General features: G+C 46.2%; 1 protein-coding gene across 3 annotated transcripts; it reads left to right on the top strand.

The window, feature by feature from the left end:
- Positions 1-1,709: 1,709 nt before the first annotated feature.
- On the top strand, positions 1,710-15,828 carry LOC106607510 (uncharacterized). Of its 3 annotated transcripts, XM_014204521.3 has the most exons (9): positions 1,710-3,526; positions 6,487-6,551; positions 6,773-6,877; positions 9,873-10,018; positions 12,842-13,010; positions 13,868-13,996; positions 14,303-14,438; positions 14,782-14,934; positions 15,120-15,828. In XM_014204521.3, the coding sequence occupies exons 1-8, from the start codon at positions 1,974-1,976 to the stop codon at positions 14,909-14,911; spliced, it is 2,433 nt and encodes an 810-aa protein (XP_014059996.3). In that variant the 5' UTR covers positions 1,710-1,973; the 3' UTR covers positions 14,912-14,934; positions 15,120-15,828. The 3 variants fall into 3 exon arrangements, with proteins under 3 accessions (XP_014059996.3, XP_014059998.3, XP_014059997.3); XM_014204523.3 differs by lacking the exon at positions 6,773-6,877; XM_014204522.3 differs by lacking the exon at positions 6,773-6,877 and having other exon boundaries at positions 6,487-6,557.
- Positions 15,829-16,284: the final 456 nt, after the last annotated feature.

The raw sequence follows: 16,284 nt of genomic DNA, 5'->3' as shown, positions 1-16,284 counted from the left end.
CCTCATGGGCTTGGCTATTTACACCATGTCATGTGTTGAAATGATATTAAGAATTGCAACTTGAATATAGAATTGTGAACATTAAGACAACCTGCTTTTTTTTTTCTTAATTTCCAACCTAGTAAACTAATAAAAATCTATATTGTACTTAATACTGTAACCTTTCGATGTTCTTCTGTAAATGGCTGTCACTTGTGCCTGCTGACCCTTATACCCTTGCATTGAGTGTGCGTGTGTAGAATAATGATCTATCTTGCTTAAAAGGAAAGTCAGCGAACCATAATTACTCTTGTCCCTCCAGAAATGAATGTGACAGGTTGATCAATTTTTCAAGTGCCAGTCATGCACAATTTTGGCATTTTATTCACCATATAGTGCACTACTTCTGAGTCCAATTTGTCAGTCGCTCTGGATAAGAGCGTCTGCTAAATGACGTAAATGTAAATGCAGGGACCATAGACAAAGTACATTTGATCTGAGCAGAATTTAGAATTGCTGCTATGTTAGAAGTTGATCCAAACCACAGATGTGTGTTATTACCTGATGTCCAATCCTAAGGATAATGGGAAAGAAACATGGAAGTGCAGTACACTGTCAACTACCATATACAATATATTATCAGGTATCGGGTCACCTCTAGTGCACAGCTGCCTGAACTGCAAGTGTTGGTTTTATTTCCCCACAACTCAATTTAAATGTTGAAACGGTACAGTGCTGTCTCATAAACCTGCCATGCTGATTTAGACAGAAATGTGACTCCTTATAAATGGGTGAAATGCAGGCTCATTGTGAAGGCTACATTTGCTAAGAGAGATACAATGCATCTAAATAGCACATAGTGAAATAAACTGGGTGGTTAATTTACACTTGACCATGAAGAGAGGGATGACACCTGGGATGAGCAGAGCAGCATCTGATGACGTTGTACAGTCACCTAAAAGGCCCGAGGACCACGGTCACAAAGAGCACACAACTAAGTAAAAATTCGATGAAAGTGATAAAATTCCATCTTGAAGTAGTGCTTTATTCCAAAGGGGAGAGAGAGAGAGAGAGAGCAGGCAAGCGTTTTACGGAAGTGGAAGAGCGAGGAGGAGGGTGGGGTTTATGTGACTGAACCAGAATCTAGGGGCTTTGGGGGTCCTTTCTACTTCAGGAAGCGTTCAGGGGCATGGGCAGAGACATATATTATCTATTATATGGACCAGATACTCATGTGGCCGTTCTAAAAAAAAAAAAGGAATGCCCTCAAAAATGGAAGGCAGAGGAGGCAAGCTCAGGTGGGACCATTCTAGCCAACGAGAGGGGAGATACGCGTGTGAACAACAGGCACAACTCATAGAAAGTGTTTTTTTTCCTTCTCAAAGTTGCCGGGATGTCACGTATCCTACTTATATCAGTACTCTCGTTAACAACCGAAGCATTAAGAAACGTATATTCGAACAAATATGCCTCACGTGGCAAATAAGCCATTACATTTTTGGTTGACCAAATTCGATACTTATTGACCTCCATCCAAAAACCCCTCGCTTGGTGAGCAAAACAAATAAACCGCCACCTGCTGGAGAATACATATTTTGGCCCCAGTCATCCCTCGCTTCGAGGCATAAATGGGCCGAAAATCTGTATTTTCCAGCAGGTGGCGGTTTTTCGTTTTTGTATGGGTATGGACCTCCTTTATTACCAGAAGAAGTAGATTATTGATGTCGCCTCTGCGCAGACGCCCATTACATCCATGTTGTCTCCGAAGAGGGAATCGGCGTCAGCAATACTGACGGAACGATTTAGATGTGTTTTTGTTTATTAGCATACATTTATTTTTAAAAAAAATCCCACGAGGAATATGGAACTTCAAATGGCTGTCGTTAGGTAGAATGATGTGTTTGCAGTCAGCAACCGTGCTATTTATTTTTCTTAATGTTATGTAAGAACAGAGTCGGTACGCGGCGCCTCTTGTACGGAATTGAGGCGTAATAATGAATAACGCGCAAGATATGTCTCCTGATTTTGTCTTGATGTGCTTGGTTTCTGCGGCTGAATATGACCGATTGGACGATGAGAATTTGACGTTGGGCGGTGGAGTGGTTTCCGGATTCGGGAAAGCTGTCTTGGGTAATCATGGCAACAATATCAACAATGGGTTTGAATTTGATCCGAACAACCCCACAGCAGGCCCGGCGATTCCGAGCAATCCCTCCCCGCACTATAGTTCACAGGTCGAGAGCCGGACGGGAGCCCTTGACAGCGGCTTGATGCTGACTCGACCCTCAGCTTCTGATGCGCCTCAACCACCAGACTTCGCCGTGGCTCACCGCTTCGATTTCCCTCATGGCGCGGGCAGAGGGTCGCGGGCTCAGCTCATGGTGTTTCAGAACCTCCTTAGGACAAGCGACGGTGTTTTTGAATGCGGCCTCCAGCAACCACCTGGCTTCCAGGTAAGTGAGGTTGATAAACAGGAAGCCAGTTCTGTCTGTGTCATGATGACCAGTGACAACAACATGGATGTGCAACACCAGAGGCTTCAGTGGCACCCCATTATGAAGCTGTCCAAGGTGGTCACAGATGCTGGAGAGGGAGATGGGCTCTGCCACCGGCACCGCCTGGTCACTGATGCCATGGACTGGCCTCCGCTCCTGGACAAGTCCCCCCGCTTCGACATCCTGGACCCCAGGAAGACCTGTTCAACAGGGGACACGAACTACCACCACCTGGACGATACGGTGCTCAACCTGGCCCGGAGGCTGGGGGAGCTGGGCCAGGCCTCAGAGATGCTGCTGAAGGAGAGGGGAGAGATGACTCGCTGTTCCTGTCAGAGCATCCTGGTTTCGGCAACTGGGGGCATGGGCCCCGGAGAGGACCCTAGTGAAACCAGTGACGCCCTCCTTGTGCTGGAGGGCCTGGACTCGGAGGAAGTGGGGGAGCTAGGGATGGGCGGGGAGGATTTTAAAGGTGGTGTCCCCGGGCAGGAGGGCGAGACGGACACGGGGCAGGACGGGCGGGGGGCTTTCTCCAGCGGTTCCCTCACGGGACTAATGAGGCAGGTACACAGGCTGGCCGGGGAGGCCCGTACCTGTGACCCCCAGGTGTGTCCCTCCCCGTTGGATTCCCTGGGCTCTGCTGCAGCCTTAACATCTTCGTCCCTGTCTCTGGCCTCTAACACCACAGGCCAGCAGGCGGTGGAAGCCTCCGCCACCCTACCTGGCACCTTACCCTCACAGGACCCTCCCAGCCAAACCTCCCAGTCCCAGCACCAAAGCAGGGCCACAACGCCGAAGTTAGGGGTGATGTTGCGAGCCGCCTCACCCTTGGTAGTAGAGGGGGCAGCAGGGGGCGAGAAGACGACCAGAGGGAAGTCTAGGAAAGGCTCTCTGAAGATCCGTCTGAGCAAACTATTCCGGACCAAGAGCAGCAGCGGCTCCAGTCACCTACTGGACAAGAGGCCCTCGCTGGCCTCCTCCACCTCCTCCGGGGGCAGCCAGATGGATGTGTGGGGCTCCGGATCCACCAGCACAGACCAGGACACAGGGAGGTGAGGTTAAGGAGAGGGAAGGGGACAGCCCTGGGTCTCTGACTGGGTCTTAAATAGTGTTGGTCTAGCTGGGGGGACTGGGAGAGGAGAGGGTGGTGAAGCTGAGGGTACGCGACAGCTCTGCGGTCTCGGCTAGTGTTGGTCTAGTACAGTTATCATTATAAGCTATTAGTGGCTTTACAGGGGATTATTGTATTGCTGGAGGCACTAAAACAATGTGGGCGTAGTAGAGTTATTATTATGGAAGTTAAGCTGTTAGTAGCCGAATGAAGGATGGTTATAGTGCCACAGGCACTAAAGGTAGACTAGTGGTTAGTGGAACTGCAGTCAATTTTCCCAGTGAGAGACAAACATTTACATATATAATATAGCTTTTAGCTCACCTTGTCAACAAAATCACATGTTACTCTTTTTCAGCTGTTTTATGATTAGCGCTGAAAACAGTACAAGAAAGGTGATTTAACTTATCATGTTCTTAAAGGAACATGCTGGAACTTGGGTCTATTGAGTAGTAGACCAAATGCTATAGTACAGTAACGTTTGAGAGGGTGATGACTCCAAATACTTTTGACTTTGATTACTAACTTAATCTCCCTTCTTATCCATGATGGCTTTGTCATGTTCTGAACTCCAATTCAGTGAAGATTCAAAATGTCAGCCAATGTTGTTCACACCTGCTATTATGTAGCCTTGACAGAATGCTCCATAGTTACTGAGATATTCTGGCATCCAAAATACAGTGCATGTTGCATTTCACCTCCTGGTATTATTTGGCATACCTCGGCACCATCCTGGTTCTACGCTGTGTGTGCTGAAGCCAACTTTTCTACCGTTGTCAAGCCAAGGCCATACAGTCTGGCGTCATGACAATGAACAAACACAGAGACAAAGTTGGCTCAAAGCACAAGCAGACAGGAGCAGCAGGCAAAGGCTACCTCGCCACTTTGTCGTTTTATGCAACCTAGGCTGTCCACTCCATTTGGTTATCAACAGAAGCCTCTGGGGGAATCTTATGGGCTTGCCATACTAATGCCTTGTTTTCATCCTCATGCTGTTGGATGCCTTTGTTTGTGTCAGAGGGATAGTGGTAAGATTAGGCCTAATGTATCAATGTCAGAGAGTGGCCCATGTTGCCTTATAGGCTTTCGTTTTGGCAGGAATCCACCACAGTATAACTGTGCCTATTTGGTTGCCAGTTGCCACCGTAGACATGTGGTTCCCTCCATTTGCCATGTAGATTTGGCCTAAGAAATCTGTCGTGAATACAGTATGTTGTACCTGTACCTTTTTGAAAGCGAAGCAAGCAGCTGGCCGTAGCAAGGACATGAACGTAGTATAGCAGTATATCCTTTTTTCATTTTGTAGATGCCCTCAGTGCATTGTTTTTGCTTTATGTTGTTAAAAGTCAGGGGAAACAGTTGGAGCTCGATTTAATGAGGTCAGCCCGCGGATGTTGGACCAACTGCCAGTACAGTGTGTGCGTTCATTCAACATGTCCTTTGAGAAATGTTCATGTCAGGAATTTTCAGGGTGTATAAGGGATAGGCTACATTAAAAAGGCTAAAACCCCCAAACCTAGTTCTTCTGAAATGCATACACTAGCACTTCCCTCTTTTAATAGCCCTGCTAATAGTAGTATCTCATTTCTGTCATGTTTTTATCTTATTATAAAAAAAAAGAAATTAACTGTCGGGACAGCTGGCATCTTATTTGACCCTTCAAATGCTCACTGGCTCACTGGCTGACTTGCTGTAGTCAAATCTAGGTCAGGTTCACGGTTCATGATCTAACCCAGCCAGTCATCATCATGTCTGTCTGTCTGAGCACTGCTCCCCTTAGTTCCTATATGTTTCCTTTGATTCAGAACGCACAAACCTGAGATGTGTCGTTACTGAACATGACGGGAAATCAGTGTTCTACTCCAGGCAGTTTATTCTTTCCCTGCTCTCGGCGAACATGGCTCCTCTTTTAAGCGAGGGGAAAGGGTGTGGGAAGGGAGGTAGGAAGGAGTTTGTAGGTGGAGTGGGGGGCTGAATATCAGCTGCTGTTTACCCCGCTGTGCATCAGGCTTAGCTCAAGCGGCATGCTGGGTATTCCCCACTAGCACTGTCTCACACACACACACACACACACACACACACACACACACACACACACACACACACACACACACACACACACACACACACACACACACACAAAGCAGGCCCCCGCTGCACAGAGCAAAGGAATCTGGCAGCCAGCAATGCACAGCTATCACCCAGCCAGGCCTTCCAGAAGCTTTCCAAAAAATTCCCTAATGTGAAAGACTGGAGTGGTGCTTTGTTTTCGGGGGAAGAGTTAAGCTAAGGGGGCCTATCCAAACAAGAAGTTACACCACAGAAATGCTCCAATCAACGAAGGATCATGTAATCAGAGGAGCTCTTTGTGCTTCTTCATATCAGTTTAATAGCATAAATCTTAAGCGTATCTTCTTGCTTCAGAAAATAGGCTATATATTTATTATTATTATTATTATTATTATTATTATTATTATTTTTAATCGAACAAGTCTGTTGGAATAGACAACACCCTCAAGACCCTCTATGATAATTTTGCATCGCTGGCTGCTGACTTCACAGGGTCAATGTAAGCTGATTCGAGGGCAGTCTGTTAGATCATGGCTGGTCAGGTCCTCTAGCCAGAGGTAAGCGTATGACCCACTACATCCCAGAGGGGTGGGTGGCAGAGATGGATCTCAGTCCTTGGTGTTGAGGCACAGTGTACCCTTGAGAAATAGGCCACTGGTTTTTCCTGTACCAGCTATAGTAGCTCATACAGTTGAAGGGTTGAAAAGTCATGAGGCTGAGAGAAATGGTTCAAAGTGAATGGTGTGGGATTGAAGTGTAGCTGATAATACTGGTTCTTAGGACTATATAAGGGCTTCTCTTATGTTTGACCCTCTCTCCGTCTCTCCACAGCAAACTCCAGCACTCCAGGCCCCAAAGTGCCTTCTCTCCGGTGGCCTTCGGTCCTGCCTTCACCGGTAATTGTGTGTACTTGAGTGTTTGTGCGCTTCTATTTCTGAATGTGGCGTTTTAGCTTTATGTCGACGTATATGGGTCGGTAATGGGTGCTTGTGCTCGGGAGAGTGTGCGACTCACATACGCATGTTCACTTATGTGCCGTATAGGATCTCTTGCTCTTTTTTTTTTCCCCCTCCCCCTCTCCTTTTCTCATTTTCTGTCCCTGGATCTCTCCCTCCAGGTGAGACTGTGTCCCTGGTAGACGTGGATATTTCTCGTAGAGGGGTGAACTCTCTGCAACCCCCGACACCTCCACCTCCGCCCAGACGAAGCCTCAGTCTGCTGGGTACTTTCCTCTCTTTCTTGCTTACGTTTCCTTGGTGTTTCTTCTGTCACGTCACCCTCTTCTCCAAATGCTCCCCTGCTGCTGGGCTGCCCCCTTTCACTTTCTTTTTCTGGGTCCCTTTCTCCTTTTCCACAAAAACATTGATGCAAATACAAAAGTACATTGAGGATTTGTGTAAGGGCCAGACGTTTAAAAAAAAAAATATATATATATCTTGGCGGGTTAGAAAAGGTGGATGGGAGTTAAGCATGGTTAGTTTCTCCAATCTCAATAGCTGTAGTTGCTGCCTCAATGTTTTCTAGTTGGCATGTGTGTAACGGTTCACTGTGTAAACCAATTTCAGAAACTCAATAGTTATATACGTGTTAGGACAGACACTAACACATTTATGGTTCGGTGCCACTTGGGTTTCAGTACAACAATGATTCATTGGTTTTCTGTGACTTCAAATGCATTAGTCCGTGTGACTTACGGTACAGGATCAGAATTGCAGGACGGAATTTGATTTGGTTGAAGAAGCTCTGTCTCTCTGTCTCTCTGTCTGTCTGTCTGTTACTCCTAGCTTTCCGGTCTGCATTGCAACTGAGTCATCTCTCTGTTCCTCTTTCTGTTGGCTGTGTTGGCCTCAGATGAGGTGTGGGTTTCTTTCTTTAGACCGTGTTCTAGTAGGCTAGCGCTAATTAGCATTAGTAGTGTGGTCGATGCCAAGGCCGAGACCGTCATCAGGCTGAAGATACACACAAGTCGCGATGCAGTCAGGATCAGACAACGGTATGGAGAGCACTTGCGTTGCTGAGGTGCAGGTCGTTTTTGTATGACTAAAGATCCCACATTTCCCTATTAGCCTACTTCATACCTATTCCTCTAGCTACTAAAGCCATTCTGGTTCCTCTGACCTGGGCATCCAGCCACACCTTCCTCGACACACGACAATCATTAAGGGCTTAACATCCAGGTTGTGATAGAGGTTTTGTCCATTTTAATGTAGGATGACTATACTGGAGGACAAATGAGACTAAGGGAATGGGGTTACAGATGGGTATTTGCTCGATGCCTTGCTATGCCAACTTCTGTCCAGCTTGGTGATCGACCACTGCTTTCTTCATATGCTCAGCCTGGTGTCATTGTCGCTCTGTGGCCTGATTGTAACATCACTGTGTGTCGGGATCCCACTTCTGACACCAGCAGTACCCAGTTTGGACGTGAGACAAACGGTGACTATCCATTCTTGTGGTTCTTTTGAGGCAAAATGTTAGCTCTGTAATGTTTCCACCAACAGTCCTTTGTCTTATAGTGTGACATTCAGCCATCAGTATGATCAACTTAAAAGGAAGCCAGAGGAAGCCCACATTGTCATTTGATCTTTGTAAAGTTCAGGGTGGTGGTGGGCAGCAGCTCGGGCCTTTCCTAGAGAGTGGCGTGGGGGGCCTCCATGCAGTCGCTGTCCCCTGCGGCCCCTTCATCCCTCCCATGCCTTCATCCAGCATAGCCTCAGCCTCAATGGTAAGAGCTAAGCCGGGGCAAGACAGGTCAAGGGGGCTTACCAGTGGGGCACAGAGAGAGACTCATAAAGACATAGGCTGGAGAACTGAAAAATCTTAGGAAATGTTTTAGAAGGGTACACGGTCCATTTTACTGTGACATATCTAACTCATTTCAGTTGGACGGCTGTTAAATCAACTCGATAGATGGTGGCCAGTTTTCTCAAGTAATGAAGGGGTTAAAAATGAGTTGCATTGATTCACCAGCAGTTCATTTGAACTTCTATTGTTTGAGACCCAACAACAGTAGGAGAAGAGAGCCAATACAACTTGCTAATGGGATCAATTTATCATAGGTAATTTACTATGACACCAAGGTTGACATTTGAATGTCCCCTCTTCTGTTTTTAACGTTGTTATAAAGTATGTGGTAATTGCATTGGTGCAAAGCCAGTATTGTTTCTGGACACTTTTAATGAGTTTGGTAAACAGATATTCTGCTGCGGTAGGGTTAATGTTTGGGCTATTATTGCTTTCCCTAACATGGTTTCTTCTTCCGCCTCCTGTAACCATTTGCATATGCACATACTAGCGTTGTTATTTTGTAATCTACTGAGCAACGTTATATAGTCAGAAATTATACTGTGCAGTTAGAGCTGACGCGTTTCCGTATTCTTTGCAATTCCGTGTTCTGACACAGAATCATATATCCTTCTACATTGATATCCGAACATTGTGAAACATTGCAACCTCCTGAATAAGCCCCTGCAGGTTTACCAGACCATTTCTCTTGCTTTAATAGGGTCGGCTCAAAGAAAGGCCTCGTTAAAGTGGCGTGATCAGAGGCAGCAGGGAAGGAAAAGTAACATGGGGATCCCTAATGAAGAACAAGATTTAGGAAGAGGCAGATAATGCTACTCATTATCATTTCAGGAAAAGGATAGCGTTGATCACCATCTCTGGAAAATGGCGAAATTATAGTTTAATCGGAGATGTCACTTTGTGCACACGGGACGTATGATTGTGCCCAGTTAAGCCTGGTCGATTTGCATGATGTTAAAACGTGTCTGGTTGAATGATTTGGTGATTATATTCAGACAGACTGGTGAGATTATCAGAGACCGAGGCCGATGAAGTGACTGTATCCATTTGATGGCTGTCTGTACCCGAAATAGACATTAACTTATAGGCTACTCCAGTACATGCATGGTACAGACGTATTTGTTATATTATCACAGATGTGTCATTACACACAATATTTTAACCTAAATCGGTGGCTCCGATTTTTATTTATTTTTTAGGTCACATAGTCAGGACAATGACGCGCAAGTGCTTTCCCTGAGGTACACACTTGCTCATGCTTCTTTTAAGCAGGGTGAATTTATGGCTAACTTGGCAACAACTTCTGGAAATACCATGCGTTTCTAATGCCGATTTTACAGAATGTTCTCGTAGCCACAATTGCGAGTGAATGATGAACCCTGGATCTGAGTGTGTGGCGCCCTGTGTTTCAGATACGTTCCTGCGGGGCCTCCCCCGGCCCATTCCGCTGCCTGGCGGCGGCCAGAACCCGTCTCGGGTGGACCAGCGCCCCATGCTGTGCCCACTGAGCCGCCCCGATGCCAGCAGCTTTGCCAGCAGCCTCCGAGAACTGGAAAAAGTAGGACATGTCACGTGTACATGAGCACATTGACATTCTTACAGACACGGTGCTAGATTCAGACATAGTCAATGGTCCCTTAAGCTGCGTGCGTGCACGGGCGCGCAGCTCCCCCGGGACTGCCGCACATAAGAAATATCAGCCTGCGCAGAGAAGCACGAGATTGAACTTGAATTGCCAATATTTGCCACTTTCCATTCAACATACCGAAACAAACTATGCAAGAGATTTTCTTGTAGGCAGAACGCACCGGAGTAGGATTCTATTGCATTAACAGGCACGACTCAGCCTGTACTCTGCAGACCAGTGCGGCAAAACCAATCAGAGCTGCAGTATCCTAATGTGTTAATAGAACATTGCCATATATGGATCTGTGTCATTCACATTGAACGGGACTGTGTTTACAGCATGAGTGGTCGCGAGTAGATGCACTTGTTTTGAGATCAAAGCAAGAGCTGCATGTAACCACGTGTGCACATTTGTTCATATTATTTGATAGTGAGTTATTAGCCCAGTTATAGTTAATTTCTAGTCAACAATGGGGGAGTGGTTGCTTTCTACAAGAACACAAAACGTGAATTTCTAGTCATCTTTGAAAAGCGAGTCAGGTAAAGAGTCTTAAAGCGGCAGTGTTGTATTTTGAGACAGGCTTGAATAAGCCAAGTGGGCAAAGGGTAGCATCATTTGTCTGATTCTCTAATAATGGGATGGGAGTAATAATGAACTTTATTTTGTGAAGTGGTCTCTTGCATCAAACAACTCATTTTCAGTCACCTTGTCTGAAGGACAAGTGGATAAATGGGTTAATGCCAAGCCCTGCATTTTTTCCCCCCAAAAGTCTCACGGAATGAAGGCCTACATTGAACGCCACACATTGGCTACTACTGTAGGCTGCTGTTTCCATGTTAAAATCTAAAGGGATGCATTTTCTCCATTGTTTTTATGGAAGGCCACTCTGATAGGCCTACCTTATGATCAAATAGCCACAGTAGGCTTCTTGGCCACAGGTATAACTCTATCTTAAAATGGTTACAGCCTCAGTGTTCACAATAAACGCGGGCCAGAAGTTGCACAGAATTTTCACATTCAAGTTTGCGCTCAGCAGACCTAAAAATGTGTACGTGCCGAAAAAAAATAAGAGGTAACATTGGACACGGTGCTAGGTTCGGACACGGTGCTAGGTTCGGACACGGTGCTAGGTTCGGACACGGTGCTAGGATATCAAATGTATTTATAAAGCCCTTTTTACATCAGCAGAAACCAAGCCTAAAACCCTGAACAGCAAGCAATGCAGGTGTAGAAGCACGGAAAAGCTAGGAAAAACTCCCTAGAAAGGCAGGAACTTAGGAAGAAACCTGGAGAGGAACCAGGTTCTGAGGGGTGGCCAGTCCTCTTCTGGCTGTGCCGGGTGAAGATTATAAGAATACATGGCCATTAAGGCCAGATCGTTCTTCAAGATGTTCAAACGTTCATAGATGACCAGCAGGGTCAAATAATAATCACAGTGGTTGTAGAGGGTGCAACAGGTCAGCACCTCAGAAGTAAATGTCAATTGGCTTTTCATAGCTGAGCATTCAGAGGTTGAGACAGCAGATGTGGTAGAGGAGGGGGGGGGGTTGAAAACAGCAGGTCTGGGGCAAGGTAGCATGTCCGGTGAACAGGTCAGGGTTCTATAGCCGCAGGCAGAACAGTTGTTGGAAGTGGAGCAACAGCACGACAAGGTAGCACGTCTGGTGAACAGGTCAGGGTTCCATAGCCACAGGCAAAACGGCAGAAACTGGATCAGCAACACGACCAGGTGGACTGGGGACAGCCAGGAGTCATTAGGCCAAGTACTCCTGAGGCAAGGTCCTAGGGCAAGGTCCTCTGAGAGAATTAGAGAGAGATGGGAGTATTAGAGGGAGAGAGAGAGATGGGAGAATTAGAGGGAGCATACTTAAATTCACACCGGACACCAGATAAGACAGGAGAAATACACCAGAAGGACAGACTGACCCTGGCCCCCGGCACAGACTACTGCAGGCTGAGACGGGGGGCCGGGGACACTGTGGCCCCGTCTGACGATATCCCCGCACAGGGTCAACCAGGCAGGATATAACCCCACCCACTTTGCCAAAGTACAGCCCCCACACCACTAGAGGGATATCAACAGACCACCAATTTACTACCCTGAAACAAGAGTATAGACAATAGAGCTAGGCTCCGACACATTGCTTGGCTCCTACACAGAGTGTTCGTAAATTCACTCTGAAGTGCCAGAGTGCGCTCTGGGCGTTTGTAAATTCAGAGCGTTGTCAGATTCTCCGTTCGTAAATTCAGAACGTTCAGAGCGCACACTGGACTCCCTGGCCGAGGAGTAGGGTTGATCCGAGAGTTCTGACCTCACAACGGCAGTCAAGCACTAGCCTGCTAGCTACTTCCAGACACAAATGAGAGAACACTTCATTCTGACCAGTTTACTCACCCTAGCAGAGCTGGTTAGGCTGTTTTCATGTTATCCAGTGCGTTGGTGACTGATGCTGACAACAATTTAATTACGCTTTTTTTGCCGACGTTTACTGGCACCGGCCATATTCAACGGGTGTTGGGCGTTTTGTAAATTCATCAGTTATTCTGTGCTCTGGCGAGAGTGCTCTGAAATCGGAGTAGATAGCCAGAGTGAATTTACAAACGTGCCCAGAACTAGGTTCAGTTAGACAAGACTAAGATGATGACAAACGCATCCCAGAACACAGGCAAATACTTCTAACACCACCTGTCTTTCGATGGGCGTTGCGTGCATGTATATTTGATGTGAATTTGTCTGCATCTGTGTGATCATAGTGTGGCTGGTACTGGGGTCCTATGAACTGGGAGGATGCAGAGATGAAGCTGAAGGCCAAGCCAGATGGAGCGTTCCTGGTGAGGGACAGCTCTGACCCCCGGTACATCCTCAGCCTCAGCTTCCGCTCCCAGGGAGTCACACACCACACACGCATGGAGCACTACAGAGGTGAGTTACACACACACACACACAAGCAGGCATGCACATACACACACGCTACATGTACTCTACGGTAGGGCTGTTCCGATCTGGCTGTACTCTTAATGGTATCCGGAAATTGAGTTGATAGTCGAATCGGATGATACTCGTGATCAGAGAACGTGGAAGTGTTTAATATGCCTAAATAGATGTTGGCAAAATGCCCATCTCCCTGCACGTTTATAGACCAAACTAGCTTCAGATGAGGAGCAGCGCGCGGCGGGATGTCTGGCTGGACCAACGTACTGCCCGCCCTTCTCTTTACAGACAGGCAAACTAATCAGTTGAGTTACTTAGACCACGTAGCACCTAGCACTTTATTAAAAGATCCACGATGGCATGCCAAAAAGTTTTTTTCTTCCATTCACTGATAATTTAAAAAAAATCGCAATCGTATCATAACAATTGCACATATCTGTTACGATCCTGTTCTGTCAGACTACTCTCACGCCCCTACTCTACATGCACTCTCATGCAGCACTTTTTACTAAAGATGTAAGCCATGTACGCACATATTTTAGATGGCTTCATGTTGTCTTCATTTTGGATGGCTTCATGTTGTCTTCATTTTGGATGGTTTCACGTCGTGTCTTGCCATTGGATGGTTTCACGTCGTGTCTTGCCATTGGATGGTTTCACGTCGTGTCTTGCCATTGGATGGTTTCACGTCGTGTCTTGCCATTGGATGGTTTCACATCGTGTCTTGCCATTGGATGGTTTCACGTCGTGTCTTGCCATTGGATGGTTTCACGTCGTGTCTTGCCATTGTGCTAAATATTGTCTTTAGGGTGTCTTATTGATTGGTATTTTTCTCTCTTTGTTCACAGGAACCTTCAGCCTCTGGTGTCACCCAAAGTTTGAGGACCGCTGTCATTCTGTGGTGGAGTTTATCGAACGGGCCATCATGCACTCCAAGAACGGAAAATTCCTCTACTTCCTGCGTTCACGGGTCCCAGGTAAGAACCTACCAATCAGAGTGGGACACATCTAAATGACAGCTCTGTCACTGTATATGGGTCTGAATCATAGGTTACATACAGCACCATTTAAAGTTGCTATTACTAACACCTATTTAGCACTGGGTTGTCATAATTAATTAGGGCATAGGTTTGTTTTGACTTTACTATATTCTTGCAATTAGTGTTGTATTTGTATATGGTGGAGAATGTAGTTCACTATCTAGGGTAGAATTTTGTATGCTTATGATGTGTGTTCCTGCCAATGATGTACATTAATGTGTATGACTATGGTTCCTCCTCCAGGCCTCCCCCCGACCCCGGTCCAGCTGCTGTACCCAGTGTCCCGCTTCAGCAGTGTCAAGTCCCTGCAGCACCTCTGTCGCTTCTGCATTCGCCAGCTGGTCCGCATAGACCACATCCAGGAGCTCCCCCTGCCCACGTACGTAGAAACACAACACATAGATCTGCCCACATTATAGAAACAACACATAGACCACATTCAAGAGCTCCGGCTGCACATGTACATGCACTGCCCTGCCTGTATAGACAAGTGGCCCATGATATAGTGCCCTCTAGTGTACAAAATAAGTGAAACATCCGAAGGCTGACAAGATGCATATTGGGATTTGTGTGCAATGGTGGGAGTGTTTAAGATATTGACATAATGGAAGATTTTGATAGTGTGTATTGGGATGGTTATATTTTCTATCCATTAGTACACACAGGCAGATAGTTTTGTATTGGAAGGGCTTGTATAAAATGTATCCCGTCTCTTCCTGTAGGCCTCTCATAGTCTACCTGCGAAAGTTCTACTACTACGATCCTGAGGAGGAGATGTACATGTCAATCAAGGAGATGGGGCGGGACACGACCACCCAACTGGCGACTGGCCAGCCGGAGTCGCAAACGTAGCATTTGGAAGATCATTGGATCAAGTGAGTGATGGACACTTGGGCCATCAATTGAGCAGTGTTGTGAAATACGTTTATACTGAAATACCCTATTCGGTACATTATACAATTGACTTTTCCATATATTTACTATGAAAACATTGTGGTGTGCATTGTTTAGTGAGGCCACTAGTCAGTGTATATAATGTCCTTATCCTTTGATGTTGCAGGTTTTTTTATACATGGGAGCAGCTTACCTGAAGACTGATGGTGACTGTGCTTGGGGACAGTCTCACTCAAACCCTCTTGTGCCAGACTGTGTTGAACTGGAAGAGCTGACTGACTACTTGCCATTGTGCTAACTACAGTAAGCCCCCCCCCAGCTAAAACTGGACGTCACTGCAACGTTGAAACGAGCGCACCCTTGAGCTGGAGGCTAAGACGATAGGTTGAGAGTCGAAGTATATGGAACCAAATCAGTTTTGGAAAACGATGCACTTGTCCTTTTTTTGTACATCTGCTCTGAAAAGGTCTGGGAAAAGGGACAGCTCGTTGTTTGGACCAGAGTATAAAAAGTTGTCTATTGTATGTCAGCCAAGGCAGAGAAACTGTACCCACCTTTCTGATCTGATGCATTCTCAACTACAGAGAAATATAATTTTTCCTCTTAAAATATTTGGTTGCCACTGGTTTGATCGGCCCCTTTTTTGAATTGACTGCCTGAGGTGTGTGTGTCTGCGTGCCTGTATGTGTGTGTAAATACTGTGTGTTGGCGTTAACTCTGGTTATCCACCAACAGCTATTTGGTGGCGTAACATCACTGGAGGATATCGTGGTTGGCTCTCAACTCTGGAATCCAACTGGAATTCTCTTGCTATACTGTCATTGAGCAAATGCGTTACCAGAACAAATAATAATAAAACTTGATGGAATTTAAAACATGAGAAAAGCTCCTTACTTTATGTCTATGGCCGAGATTCAATCCAAGGCGACCAACAGAAAAGGCACATTGTTGGCTGTTCAGTGTGTTGCTCTATAATGTTCTTTGGATTGAGTATTGACCTGTCTGTCTGTGATTGTCTCTCCAACCAAACACACCCTACCACAGAACTACGTTTTTCTTCTTCACTACAGTCATGTTGGTAAGTAGACACTAGTTGGCGCCAGAACCCTGAGGAGGACCAAATTATACCATCCTGCAGTCTACACTCCCAGCTCCACCCCACACACCCCCACAGTAGCTAACAATATTAGGGTAGTTGCAGCATCTCATTTACATCTCATCAAGATCTCCTCCATGTCTAGGCCTACAAGAACCTTCGGTAAGACTGGTTGGAAACAATGGCATGTGAAGAGGTATACAAACCATATCCGTACGTTCTATATGATAAACCT

Source organism: Salmo salar, chromosome 06 (assembly GCF_965601325.2).
Source record: "Salmo salar chromosome 06, fSalSal1, whole genome shotgun sequence".
Lineage (NCBI taxonomy): Eukaryota > Metazoa > Chordata > Actinopteri > Salmoniformes > Salmonidae > Salmo > Salmo salar.
Note: the sequence above shows the minus strand (reverse complement) of the source record. Positions and strands in the feature narration are given on the sequence as shown.

What these genes read in the sequence shown, in the direction of transcription:
- LOC106607510 (XM_014204521.3), top strand. Translation starts at nt 1,974, where the DNA reads ATGAATAACGCGCAAGATATGTCTCCTGATTTTGTCTTGATGTGCTTG. An exon ending in CTTCGGTCCTGCCTTCACCG is followed by an intron (nt 6,552 to 6,772) that starts GTAATTGTGTGT and finishes CTCTCCCTCCAG; the next exon opens with GTGAGACTGTGTCCCTGGTA. An exon ending in ACGCATGGAGCACTACAGAG is followed by an intron (nt 13,011 to 13,867) that starts GTGAGTTACACA and finishes CTTTGTTCACAG; the next exon opens with GAACCTTCAGCCTCTGGTGT.